This window comes from Zootoca vivipara, chromosome 14 (genome assembly GCF_963506605.1).
Source record: "Zootoca vivipara chromosome 14, rZooViv1.1, whole genome shotgun sequence".
Classification (NCBI taxonomy): Eukaryota; Metazoa; Chordata; class Lepidosauria; order Squamata; family Lacertidae; genus Zootoca; species Zootoca vivipara.
This window is the reverse complement of record NC_083289.1, coordinates 52,584,068-52,598,047: the sequence shown is the minus strand read 5'-3', so window position 1 is coordinate 52,598,047 and position 13,980 is coordinate 52,584,068. Positions and strand designations below refer to the sequence as shown.

Genomic DNA, 13,980 nt, shown 5'->3' with positions numbered 1-13,980 from the left:
CCAACTCTGTGGTTCTATGATTGAATTTTATTGTGTTGTTATCATCCTTCGGGGGCAGCACAAACCGCTATTCTGAATAACGCAAAGGGCAGGAAGCAAAGGGGATGAGTTTATGGCACCAAGAGGGCAGTGGTCTAGGGGTCACCGTGGGCTAGCAGCCTGCGCCTGTGCATTGTCAGGGAGCTACGGCCGCGCCCTCTTGCAGAAGCCCTGCCCCATGTCGCTCCCTACAGCAGGCGTGTCCAAAGTCTGTTTGGGGGGGGCTATTCTGGCCCTCTGTCCGGTTCTATTCAGCCCCAGCGGCAGTTTATTTCCTTGGGGTCAAAGCCCAAAAAAGCTCAACAACTTTGGTCGGCCCTCACGCATGTTCATTTCATCAAATCTGGCCCTCTTTGAAAGAGAACCAAGGGCAAGACTTTATCTTCACGACAAATTGCAGGGATGATAAAGTAAAGGACCCCTTCATCATCTGTTTAACTCGTTGCTTGTTTTCCTTCTCTTCCTGTTTTTTCTTGGGATAGTATGCAATGAATTTTAACATTTTTAATTATTGTTGTGTTGATATTTCTGTACAGGCATGGTCCTCACAATAAACGGTGTTGTTGTTGTTGATAAATTGCAGGAAGAGAAGCAAGAGCAGCCCTCTCTCCCTTCCAAGCCTGGCCCCCATTTATTGGGGGGGGGGGTATGGGGAAGGCATGGCTTCTGAGCACTGCGTGGCTTCTGAGAGACCCACGAAGGAAGCTGCCCTGGTATTTCGCCAGCCGATCTGCTCAGGATGGCTGTGTTCACCATCCCTGGCTTTCCGAAGTCTCCTGAGGGGAGGCCTTCTGCAAGCTGAGACTGGACAGTTAGTTATCTCTCAGCCATTGAGAGAAACTCACCATATATGAGCTGATCGCCAAACAGAACTTTAAACCTGGGTTGTGGTTGCCACAATGGAATGCTCTAGGTGTCTTTTTTTTTAAAAAAAAAAGGGGGGGGGGTTGTTGTTGTTAATTTCATTTCTATACCGCTTTATATTTTAAAGGGGAAAATCTCAAAGCAGTTTGCAACACATTAAAACAGGGGTCAGCAAACTTTTTCAGCAGGGGGCCGGTCCACTGTCCCTCAGACCTTGTAGGAGGCCAGACTATATTTTGGAAAAAAAATATGAACGAATTCCTATGCCCCACAAATAACCCAGAGATGCATTTTAAATAAAAGGACACATTCTACTAATGTAAAAACACCAGGCAGGCCCCACAAATAACCCAGAGATGCACTTTAAATAAAATGACACATTCTACTCATGTAAAAACATGCTGATTCCCAGACCGTCCGCGGGCCAGATTTAGAAGGCGATTGGGCCGCATCCGGCCCCCGGGCCTTAGTTTGGGGATCCCTGCATTAAAACTTCAAATAAGGCAATGCAGAACGAAATCAATTCAAGCTTCAAGGAAAATAGTTCAGGTCTAAGGGACATGTTGCTTTCCCCGTATTTATTTACCTACTTAATTTATAAGCTGCCCCATAGGCAGAAGGACTATGGGGTGTAGTGGTTAGAGTGTTGGATGAGGACCTGGGAGATCAGGGTTCGAATCCCCACTCAGGCAGGAAGCTCACTGGGTGACCTTCGAGTCAATCACAGCCTCTTCGCCTACCTCACAGGATTGTTGAAGGGATTAACTGGGGGGGGGGTTGAGCCATGTTCTCCTTGGAGGGAAAAGTGGGATAATAAAGGTGAAAAATAAGCTATTCTGCTGACCTGCTTAAGAAAGATGGAGGGGCCAACCAGATGGAGATGTCAAGTGCCAACCTGGTGTCCAAAAATCTCCAGGTGGACCCGTGCCACTTGCAAAACGCACCTGGCGCCCGGGGAGTTTCTAACACTGCTCCCCGGCAGACTCAAGGAGGAAGACAAAGGTGGGTGCTGAGTTTCGCTGCTTCCCTTTATCTTATTTGATGCATTTATATTTTACCGTTCGGCCGAGGCGCTCAAGGCAGGTTACAACTCAAAATGCAATAAAACAAATAAATGGTCCAAAGCATTAAATGTCAGACTCCTCTGGGGTGACGGATGGTTCTCTTCCCAGGAGCCCATGGCAAGCGCTCCCTGAACAGAGTCACATCAAACTGCTGCTTAGAACAAACCACGGTTCAATGTGAACAAGCAAGTCGCCTTCTCGACTTTGCAACGCATACCTCCTCCAAGGAAGTCAGAGCAGAGCACAAGGAGTCGTTCCAGTTTAGCTTCGCAAGAATTCCCTCGGCAATTTAGCAAGAGTTGCGGTTCTGCGAGGATTGGAACTCAGGTCCAGCAATACCACTGCATTTTCACAGTACCGCAACACAAAATACAGTGGTACCTTGGTTTAAGAACAGCTTAGTTTGTGAACAACTTGGATTAAGAACGCTGCAAACCCAGAAGTAGGTGTTTTGGTCTGTGAACTTTGCCTTGGAAGCGGAACGCTTCCTGTTGAGTGTCTTCCATTTGTCAATTGAGTCCCCTGCTGCTATGGGAAAGCATGCCTTGGTTTAAGAACACTTTGGTTTAAGAACAGGCTTCTGGAACGGATGAAGTTCGTAAACCAAGGTAACCACTGTACTGCCTGGTCTGAAAACCACCGGGTATGGATACTGGGTAGCAGAGGAGCCCCAGTTTCCTAGCAATCCTGGAAAACCCAGCCTCGCACCAGGGCAAATGGCTAGAAAGCAGAGTTTGATAGAAAGCAGAGTTTGATGTGTAGCCCTCTTCACGGGCGGACTCAGAGCAAAAACACGCTCCTGTGCAAAGGAGCAGCGGTTTAGAAACAAAACATAAAAGTAATCCAGTAACAATTTGGTCCCATCAAGATGCCAGCAAAGCAGACAGAGCAATGTTGTGTTTACTTTGCTTGCTGCTCAACGGGCACGGAGAGTTTCACAAAATATGCATCATAACAAATCCCTTCTTCCGCCTCCATCAGGTGCCTTGGTTTCCATGCAACCACAGAGTTGTAGTGAGGAAAGTTGGTGTGAATTTTAATTTGTTTCGGTATTTTAACTTTTTGTATGCTTTGATGTTGTTGCAATTTTTTCTTGATTTATCTTCTTGCAAACTGCTTTGAGGGTTGTTGTTTTTTTTTAAAAAAAGCAATCAAGTCTTATGCAACAAACAAACAAACCTAACTTAACGGGGCATCTTCTAAACGAGAGCCAGTCTTGCTCCAAATGTTACACTCTGGCACAGTGGTTCTCAAAATCTTTTTCCCTCTGGGCTACACTTGCAGAACAAACATTTGCTTGTGCCACACTGATTTCATGATGAAGCCCGTTTAGTTTGGGGTGGCAAAACCTCCTATCCCCCATCGCTGGAGTTCGCAGGGGCAATTTTAGCCATCATTGCAATGGTATCCCCATGGGGGGACAGGAGGCCCAGCGTGGCGTACTCTAAAACAGGGGTGTCCAGCTTCCAAGAGACTGCGATCTACTCCCACTAGAAATAAACTGGATTGACCGGAGTTGTTGAGCTTGGGGGGGGGGGGGGGTTGAGCCAAAGTTGTTGAGCATTTTCTTTTTTGCAGGGCTATCGACCAGGTACATCCCGCAATCGACATGTAGATCGCGATCAACCTGGTGGACTCTAAAAGGAGTGCCAAGGCAAATTTTACTTTACCTGAAGGAGCGTCTCCACCCCCATCGTTCTGCCCGGACACTGAGGGTCTTCTGGCGGTTCCCTCACTCCAAGAAGCCAAGTTACAGGGAACCAGGCAGAGGGCCTTCTCGGTAGTGGCACCCACCCTGTGGAATGCCCTCCCACCAGATGTCAAAGAGAACAACAACTACCAGACCTTTAGAAGGCATCTTAAGGCAGCCCTGTTTAGGGAAGCTTTTAATGTTTGATGGAATTCTGTATTTTAATATTTTGTTGGAAGCCGCCCAGAGTGGCTGGGGGAACCTAGCCAGATGGGCAGGGTATAAATAATAATAAATAATAATAATAATTTTGCACTGCACTCTGTGAACTGCACTGAGAACTTTTGATGAAGGGTGGCATGTAGATTTAATAAATAATAATAAAGCAACCGCATTTGCGCTGCTTGCCTAGAGTCTCTGCAGCGCTAGCCGCCTCTTCATTGCCCTGACCCACCAAAATGACAGGCCTTTCTCTTGCTTTGCGCATCGAACACGCGAGTGTATGCCAATGGGCTCCTTTTGGGGGAAGCACCCTCAAACCGATCCCACAATGGCGATTTGGTGCGGAATAGCAAAGCCCTTCCTTACCTGATCGTGCCGGTGGGAGAGGGCAGGGGGCTGACCAGGCTTCGGAGGTCCGGCTCCGGAATGTGGATCTTCAGCGGCGATATCTGGGGGTAGAGCGGCCGGAGAGGAGGCGACGAGGCTTCTTCCTTCGCCTCCTCTCTGTGGTAGAGCGACGTGAACTGGATCTTGATGATTGTGCTGGGGAATCGAAAAGTACACCTGGGGGAGAGGAAGGAGAGGAAGGAAAGAGTCAAAAGGTCTGCAGAACGTTAAGGGCCGATGGTTGGAGACACGCAGCGAGGAGAGAATCAAAACAGCTGGTTTTCTAAGTCCCGCTGAAAAGAAAATCCTTCTGCATGCAACGCGTAAACTACGGAACTCCTTCCTGCAGGAGGCAGCGACAGCCACCAACTTGGATTGTACAAATTCACAGAGGAGGGCTGTCAGGGGCTACAATTCCCATTATCTCCAGCCAGCACGGCTAATTGTCAGGGAAGATGGGAGTTGTAGTTTAGGACCATCTGCAGGGCAGTGTTAGAAACTCAAGATATATCAGTTGGACGCCAAACGGCAACTTAAATCAAGGTCGCCACAACAGAGTGGCTATTTACCCGGGGGTGGGCGGGTATTTATTTGTGTAATTTGTATACCACCCTATATCTGTAGATCTCAGGGTGGTTTGGAACAGGGTGGTTGGACTAGATGACCCCCAGGATCCCTTCCAACGCTACAATTCTGCGATTCTATGATTTAAATTACATTGCTTGACCGAGGCTCGCTCTTAAAACAATTCACTTGTATGCAAGGAGGAGAAACACATGCTGTGGAAAATCAGAAATGCTATTAACTATGGACTAAGTCAGAGGTTTCTAAACTGCGGGCGCAAACCTGGCGCCCAGAAATCTCCACACAGTTGCAACTGGACCCGTCCCGGTAGGAAAACGTGCCTGGGAAATTTCGAACACTGATGCCCCCTATAACCACGCCAACTATCAGCATCTCTCCAGGGGCTCAAGCAGGGGTCTTTCCCAGCTCTACCTGCAGGTGCCGATGACCAAATTTGGGACCTTCTGCAAGCAAAGCAGAAGGTGGTGCTTTTTAAAAATTACCATTATTATTATTATTATTATTATTATTATTATTATTATTATTATTATTAAATTAAATTTATATACCGCCCTATACCCAGAGGTCTCAGGGCAGTTCACAGCAAAAAACCAAAATATAAAACCACAAAATATATAATCAAAAATAAAAGCAACAACCACTACCTAGCCAGGGCCTGTGCCTTAATGCAGCACACCAAGAGAAAAGGGTTTTCCTCCTCATGCCTTGTGCAGGTTCCTTTGCAAGGTCCTGACTGCAAGGGAAGCTGTCACAGGGACCGGAGTGGGCTACTTCAGAGTAACGACTCTACACAGCTCTGCATTTTATCTTTTTATTGGTGCTGCGTATTTACAGTGCTGAAGGCAATGCTATTTACAGGAACACATCTTGTCAGCTTGAATCAGAACCTCCGAATGGCGTTTGGCGCGTTTTTCTCCAGCATAATAACTTGGGGAGACCCATCCTCTTTCCCCTACGTTTTCTGCGCAATTCCGGAGTTGGGGGGATAGGTCTGCCCCCCTTGCTTGCCCCTTCCTGTCCCACCTGGGACGCTGGCTCCGCTACCTTGCCTGAGCCTCGGACACGACTTCCTGCTTCCCCACTTGAATCGGAACTCTCCCTGCTTTCCCCTGCGCTCGGGGATGGGCTGGAACTCAGGAGGGGAGGGACTTCGCGATACCCCCTGTCCCTCACAGAAGCCTTCTGCACGATCACCTGGACTGGGCTGGGCAGCCCCCCTGCAGCGATGAGACGTGCTCCATTCGCACATCAGGACCCCGAAACGCGTCTGCAAAGGTGCGCCCTTTGCAAACCGCTGCTGGAGCGTCACTGGTGCTGAGTTCCCCCGGTGGGTCGGCCAGGCCAAAGCAATCTGTCCCAAAGGCCTTGGCCTCAAGAACTCAGATTGACACGGCATCTTCTCCTCTGTAGTGGTACCTTGGTCCTCAAACACCTTGGAACCCAAACCCGGAAGTAAGTGTTCCTGTTTGCAAACGTTTTTTGGAAGCCAAATGTGCTCCATTTTGAGTGTTACGCTTCCGATTTGAGTGCCACACTTCTGTTTTGAGTGTCATGCTGAGATCTGTCTGTGTTTCCTATTTTATTTTGCGCTTTTGTTTCTGCGGCTTTTTTTTGCTTTGTTTTTCTGACTGTGTGGGACCCAGTTCAGCTACTAATGGTTTGACTGTGTGACTGCAGTACATCGTTTATTGCTTTCATTTTATGGCTCCATGCTCTCGTTAAGATAGTAAAATCCATGTCAAATTGCTGTTTTAGGGGTTTGTTTTTAAAAGCCTGGAACGGATTAATCCGTTTTGCATTACTTTCTTTGGGAAAGCACACCTTGGTTTTGGAACGGACTTCCGGAACGGATTAAGTTTGAGAACCAAGGGCCACTCTACTCCGATGGAATACCCAGAGGAGCTCCACAATTGCCAGTAGGCACTCCCTCCACCCAGCGTGGCGCAGCAATTAGTAGAGGGACCATTCTCCTCTGACCCCACTCCATAGCCATCGTTCTGCAAAATGAACCCCGGTTCCCCAATCTGTCTCGAAGACGCTCGCTCAGCAGCTCAGGAACCGAGCGTGGCAAGAGTTTTGTCGTGCCCCAAAATCACATCAAGGAAAGGGCCAATCCAATGGGAACTAAGCTTCCTCGGCGTCATTGCCTGGCTGCTCTCCTGCTATCCTTCCGAGATGAGCTCCCCTTGCCCTCCACCCTCCGCAGCAAATTTGCCACGGGCTTTCGGACTCAGGAGCAGCCGCTCATATAGCTGGGGGGAATTAGAAGGCAGGGTTCCCCGAGGGCAAACCCTGCAAAAATGGGAGCAGGCAGCGGAAAGCTCAACACGCCGCAGTCGAGTTTGACCTACAAGCTTTTTGCTGAATTGCCGCTCGCAGTTTCTAAGCTTTTTATTCGCTCTGCAGCCTCCTTCCAAGAACGTGAAAGCTTTATCATCCGTGCAGTGTCATCGCAGGCTAAGGTTCTGAGCCTGTAAAAACGCAGCCATTGCTTTGTGCGATAAAATGAACACACACACCCTCCCTTTTTGTGCTGGACTGGCTCACAATATTACAAGCGACAATGGAGCTGTTTGTTCCACGCCATCAGAAAGCAGCCCAGGTTGGCCTCTGCAGTTGGGAAGAAGCTGAAGAAACCGGCGTTCGCTTGAACTTTTTCCTCTGCATTTTCCAGCAGCAAAGCAGGAACGAGCTCAGCAAGTTTTCGCAGCCTCTGCCAGGCACCTTGAGAGCAACACATCACAGCTCTGTGAAATCCCCTCGCATAATGCGCGTTCCCCACCAAACCAAAACACTCCACCTGTTTTTTGCTCCAGGCAAGGCTACTCCATTTCGGCAGGCATTCCCCCCCGCCAGCAGTTATGTCCGATGGCAACCGGCCACACGGGCCTCTAACGTGCTATAAGGACGGGCAGTTATGATGGACATTGTAGCATACAAGTCAATTTTCCGCGGGCGCATTTCTCTCGCCGCCGAGACGGCTGGCGGCGCATTGCCAAGGTTACTGCTACCTCTCTACATCTCTCTTAACAGCAGCCTCTCGAAATGATGTGAGGTCGCAATTCCACCTCAGAGAGGGGGTGGAAGGAGCAGAGGAAGTCATGGACGTGAGTGGAAGCGCCAAGAGCGCAACTCCACTTTCTCCGGCTCGCCATTGTTTTCTGTGAAGCACCCTCATTCTGGCGGTTCAGAATAATGTTTCCAAATGGGGGAAAAAACAAATTAAAACTCTCGAAGATGCATGCCCGCTCTCAGCTCTGCCACAGTGGGCTCCTTCAGGAGGAATATAAATTAGATAAATAAGTTGCCGCATTTTCCAGTTTATAAGTTTTTTTATTTTAAAAAATTGGGGGGTGGGTGGGTCGTCTTATACACAGATAGTGCGGGGGGCGGGTGATTGGTGGCAGCGGCGAGCAGCAGACTGTCAGCAGTGATTGGGGGGGGGGGAGATTGGTGGCTTCGACAAGGCGTGCAATTGGCAGCAACCCCCCCCCCCAAAAGCTCAACAACTCTGGGCAATCTCCCCCCCCCCATTTCCCTAATGGGCTCGTCTTATACATGGGAGGTTTGTTATACACGGAAAAATACGGTATGTTCCCAGCAACCCTGCGAGGAAAGCTAGGCTAAGAGACTGCGACTGGCCCAAGGCCACCCAGTTGGCTTCATGGCTGAGTGGGATTTGAACCCTACTCTTTCACGGATCCTAGTCCAGCACACTAACCACTATGCTACTCTGGCACTCCCAACAGCGAGCAGTCCAGGGGTTGGCAAGGTTTACCGGCCGTGGGCTGGATCACTCCCATGGAGATCGTCCGTGAGCCGGACTGGCACAGCGCGACACTGGAAATTGCTTCTGTGCGTGCTCAGAGGCTGAAAATCGCACCTGCACAGAAGCGATTTCCGGTGTCTGGAAATGCGCAGATGTGAAATGCCAGTGTGGTGTAGTGGTTAAGAGTGGTAGACTCGTAATCTGGGGAACCGGGTTCGCGTCTCCGCTCCTCCACATGCAGCTGCTGGGTGACCTTGGGCTAGTCACACTTCTCTGAAGTCTCTCAGCCGCTTTGAGACTCCTTCGGGTAGTGATAAAGCGGGATATCAAATCCAAACTCTTCTTCTTCTGCTATCTGCGCATGCACAGGCGCAATTTCTGGCGCCGCTCGGCGAGTCCCCGGACTGTGCTGTGCTGGTTTAGTGCAGCGCACAGGGGACTCACCGAGAGGGTGGCTTGGTTTGGGGGCAGCTCGTGGGCCGCATGTTGCCGACCCCTGGTGCAGTCTATTCTAGATCTTTTGTGCAGCAATGTCTCAGCCCTACTGTTTCCCTTGCCTCCTCTGCTCCCTATTCCATGTATGCACCAAATAATAATAATAATAATAATAATAATAATAATAATAATAATAATAATAACAATAATACTCTGCCCATCCGGCTGGGTTTCCCCGGCCACTCTGGACGACTTACAGTTCATATAAAAACATAGTCAAATGGCAAACATTAAAAATATTCAGATTAAGACATTTAAAGACCTTTAAAGCCCTAAATGGCCTCGGTCCAGTATACCTGAAGGAGCGTCTCCACCTCCATCATTCTGCCCGGACACTGAGGTCCAGCACCGAGGGCCTTCTGGCGGTTCCCTCATTGCGAGAAGCCAAGTTGCAGGGAACTAGGCAGAGGGCCTTCTCGGTGGTGGCGCCTGCCCTGTGGAACGCCCTCCCAACAGATGTCAAAGACGAAAACAACTACCAGACTTTTAGAAGACATCTGAAGGCAGCCCTGTTCAGGGAGGCTTTTAATGTTTAATAAAACCCAGCCAGATGGGCGGGGTATAAATAATAAATTATTATTATTATTATTATTATTATTATTATTATTATTATTATTATTATTTGAAGATGGCCCATCACCCTGGTCTCACAGCTGCCAACCAGATGCATATGAGAAGCCCACAGCACTAGAGGACTCTCCCCTTTCCAGCAACTTGCATTCAGAAACACCGCTCCTTCTTGACTGTGGAGGCAGGGCAGAGCCATCGCAGGTTAATCCCAGCTGCAATTTTGCACACTTTGGCCAGCAGGGCCACGGGCCCTGGTGCCACTCTGCGCAGTTTACAATGCAAGAACACAAAATGCAAAACATAATAATAACGACAACAACAACAACAACAACAACAACAACAACAACAACAACAACAACATAATACCTATCCAACATAATACCTATCCCACACATATTTAAAAGGCCAGAGATTGAAGGGGAACGTTTTTGCCTGGTGCCTAAAGATATGTAGTGAAGCCGCCAGGAGGAGAGAGCATTCCACAAATGGGGAGCCACTGCAGAAAAGGCCCTGTTCTTATGTTGCCGCCCTCCACACCTCCCGTGGGGCAGGCACCCGAAGAAGGGCCTCAGATGAAGATTGCAGGGCCCGGTCCGATCAATAATACTACTCTACATCCAAAATTTAAAAGCTCACAGAAGATTAATACACGCCTAAAACTTGGGCGTCATAATAAACATTTGAGACTGATGGAATTTTTTATTAAAAAACCCAATTACTTTGCTGTCCTTCCTCCTTAATTTCAAAAGAATGCACGTTCACCCAAAAAACTTCATTCATTTTCAATTGCTGCACTGGAGGGGGAGAACAAACAAACAAACAAACAAACAAACCCTGTTCCTAATAACAATAGTAAAGGAGAATAGCAGGAAAAAAGAAAGAAAAGGATTCCTTTGTGAATCCCTTCTGTAAGACATCCGAAACTCAACAGCAGCTGCCAAGAATGCATGAATAACACGAGGCTGTAAAGAGAAAGAATAGCAGCGTTTGAAAGTCACAGAGATCAGAGAAGACTGGAGAAATAGCAGCATTAAAAAAAAAAAATTAACAGAAGTGTACGGCTGTGGGAAAAGAATAAGCAAGCTGGAAACAAATCAACAGAGGGAGAAATAAGACTCGGGGCCTCTCCTCTCCTCCGCCCCAGGCTTTCTTTTTTAAAAGAACACCTTTTCACAGTTCGCAGGGCGATAGGCGCTGTAAACAAGGCCGTATAAATAGGAAGGTTTCCATAAATCACCGCGGAACTGTAAATTCTGTAGACATCTTGCATTGCTCAATCCCTGAAAATATTTGGACTGTAGGAGCTTGTTTACACGCTCGAAAGATCCAGAGGCCAGTTTGGAAGGTGGCCCACGTGTAGCGGTTGTTCTCTTGACACAATAATCCCGGCTGGGCTCACGCTGGGGTGTTTTGTTTTGTTTTGTTTACAAATGGCTGTGCCCCTTTGCTAACCGTCCCTGGGCATTCATGTTGCAGGGCACACACACACACACACACCCTTCTGCTCAAGTTTATCCCACGGATCTGCTGTGCCGAGTTGATTTATGCCGCTTTTAATCATTGTGTTTTTGCAAAGAATCGTGGAATTGCGGAGTGGGGAGGGAACTCTGGGGCCATCTAGTCCAGCCCCCTGCAATGCAGGAACCACAGCTAAAGTTGCTAAGAAGTACTGGGAAATGATTCAAAATGCATTGAATATGATGTTTAAGATTTGTTGTTTAGTCGTGTCCAACTCTTCGTGACCCCATGGACCAGAGCACGCCAGGCACTTCTGTCTTCCACTGCCTCCCGCAGTTTGGTCAGACTCATGTTGGCGGCTTCGGGAACACTGTCCAGCCATCTCGTCCTCTGTCGTCCCCTTCTCCTAGTGCCCTCCATCTTTCCCAACAACAGGGTCTTTTCCAGGGAGTCTTCTCTTCTCATGAGGTGGCCAAAGTACTGGAGCCTCAGCTTCAGGATCTGTCCCATTTAATCTGTTTAAGATAACGTTTGCTAAAAAAAAACAACCCAGAAGCTTTCCTACTAGGTATTATAGGAGCCGATATACCAGGATTACAAAAAGTCTTATTTAAGTATGCAACGACACTCTTAGCACAACATTGGAAAGAAGGAGGTGTCCCAGCTCAAGAAGATTGGTGAGGGAAACTAATGGAATATGCTGAAATGGCAAAATGGACAATGAAATGAAGAGGAAGAGATGGGTCAGGTCCCAGCCTCTGGAGAAGCAGGAAGAAAACGTGCTCCATCTTCCACACAGCAGCCCTTCAGATATTTGAAGATCACCTCTATCTTCTCTTCTCTTCTCTTCTCTAAGCAGAGGCTTGACAGCCATATGTCAAGAATGCTTTGATGGTGTTTCCTGCTTGGCAGGGGGTTGGACTGGATGGCCCTTGTGGTCTCTTCCAACTCTAGGATTCTAGGATTCTCTTCCTAAACATGCCCGACTCCCTCAACCGTTCCTCGTAAATATTTTCAATATCACTGACGTTTTCCATTGTTGCACCTCGCCCCGGGACCTTAGGGCAGCGTTTCTCAACCGCTGTTCCGCTGCACACTAGTGTGCCGCGAGACGCTGGCTGGTGTGCCGCGACGTGCCGCGACGAGAAGGGCGATTTACATTGTCACGTGCCTGGCAGCCGCCAATGAACATCACTGACCCGCCGGAAAGGAAGCCGGCCGGGTCACGACGTGGGGCAAGCGCCAGGCACGTGATAAAGAATTGGCGGCCGCCAGGCACGTGACAATGCAAATCGCCCTTCTCGTCGCGGCACGTCGCGGCAAAATTTAGACAAACTAAACTAAAATTTAGACAAACTTAAAGAAGCTGGCTGGATGAGCTCAACCTGAAACTTGCTGAGCAAAGGATTGTGCTGGCAGAGAAATCAGCAGCTTGTGAAGCCTTATTACAGGAGATTGCAACCAACACAGCAATTGGCAAGTGTTTCTTACAGTCATAATTATATAGTCAATATAGGGCGGCACAGAGTTAAATTTTTTAACTTTTTTAATGGTGGTGTGCCTCGTGATTTTTTTCATGGAACAAGTGTGCCTTGGCCCAAAAAAGGTTGAGAAACACTGCCTTAGGGAATACAATTCCAATGATAAAAACCAGTCTGTTCCTCCGCAGCCAAACCATGCATGAAACTGCTGTCGAACAGTGGCAGGCCCAAGAATGACCCCTGCGGAATCGCTCTGGGGAAAATGCTCCCTGGTTTAGTACGCTAACGACTCCAATTTTGGCGCAAGGTTGCTATGGGGCGGTTTAATTCAACCCCATGGCGAAATGAGGGCATAGAGTAGACTGTAGGAAATGCAGGATCAGGATCCACCTTATTTTGCAGAGTAAGGACCAGTGCAAACCAATCATCCCAGCCAGATGGGCAAGGTATAAATAAATAAACAACAACAACAACAACCCTGGAAAGGTTGCTTGCACTTTCAACCCCACCCTGCGACAACGCAAATGCACAAACACATGTACAAATGTGCCTCATGACTTTTGACAGACTCTACTGCTGTCCCCCTTCCCCCCCCATTAAAAACCAATTTTTTTTTAACACAGCCTGGACAGCAGGTCCACATGGATACAGAATTGATGGATACTGCAGCTGACTTAAATCCACCCATTTCTGTTTACTCATGAGTGCGACTATCATTTTATCTCTCCCCCCCTTCCCCCCCCCCAAAAAACCAGGTGGAACATTAATCTAAGAAAATAAAATATTGGTTTTGGTCTTGCTGAAAGATCCTTGAAATATTAAATGGTATATAAATGCTTTGAAATCAAGCAAGCAAGCAAGCAGTACAACAAAGAAGCAAAAGGCACAAATTCCTTTTCCAGTACAGCCATACCTTGGTTCCAGAACGCCTTGGGACTCGTACGTTTTGGCTCCCAAACGCCGCAAACCCGGAAGTGAGTGTTCCGGTTTGCGAACGTTTTTCGGAAGCCGAACGTCCGACGCGGCTTACGTTTGAGAGGAGGAAACTCCTGCAGCCCACCTGAAGCCGCGCCTTGGTTTTCAAACGTTTTCTGAAGTCGAACGAACTTCCGGAACGAATTACGTTCGAGAACCGCGGTACGACTGTACTCACCTATTTGGTGTTAGCGGTTAGGCAACTGCTAGGAGCTTGGTGCTGATTCCAAGGGGCGGAACCTGAAGACCCCCATCACTACCCCCAGCTTTCAGAAGATCGATATATGCAGCAGAGTGAGGCCCCCAAAATTCCACAACAGACCACGTCACTGATTTGCTTCTGCCGTTAACCACGCTGGGTTTTAATACTACAGGAAGAGA

The 13,980-nt window shown here is 48.3% G+C and overlaps 1 protein-coding gene across 2 annotated transcripts in view; it reads right to left on the bottom strand.

Annotated features, from left to right (window-relative positions):
• The window catches only part of FOXK1 (forkhead box K1), a 92,047-nt gene that overhangs the window by 38,008 nt on the left and 40,059 nt on the right, over window positions 1-13,980 (bottom strand). For both annotated transcript variants that reach the window (XM_035130523.2, XM_035130522.2), the window contains exon 2: window positions 4,246-4,443. In XM_035130523.2, the coding sequence (XP_034986414.2) occupies window positions 4,246-4,443 (198 nt within the window). The remainder of the gene's footprint in view (window positions 1-4,245; window positions 4,444-13,980) is intronic.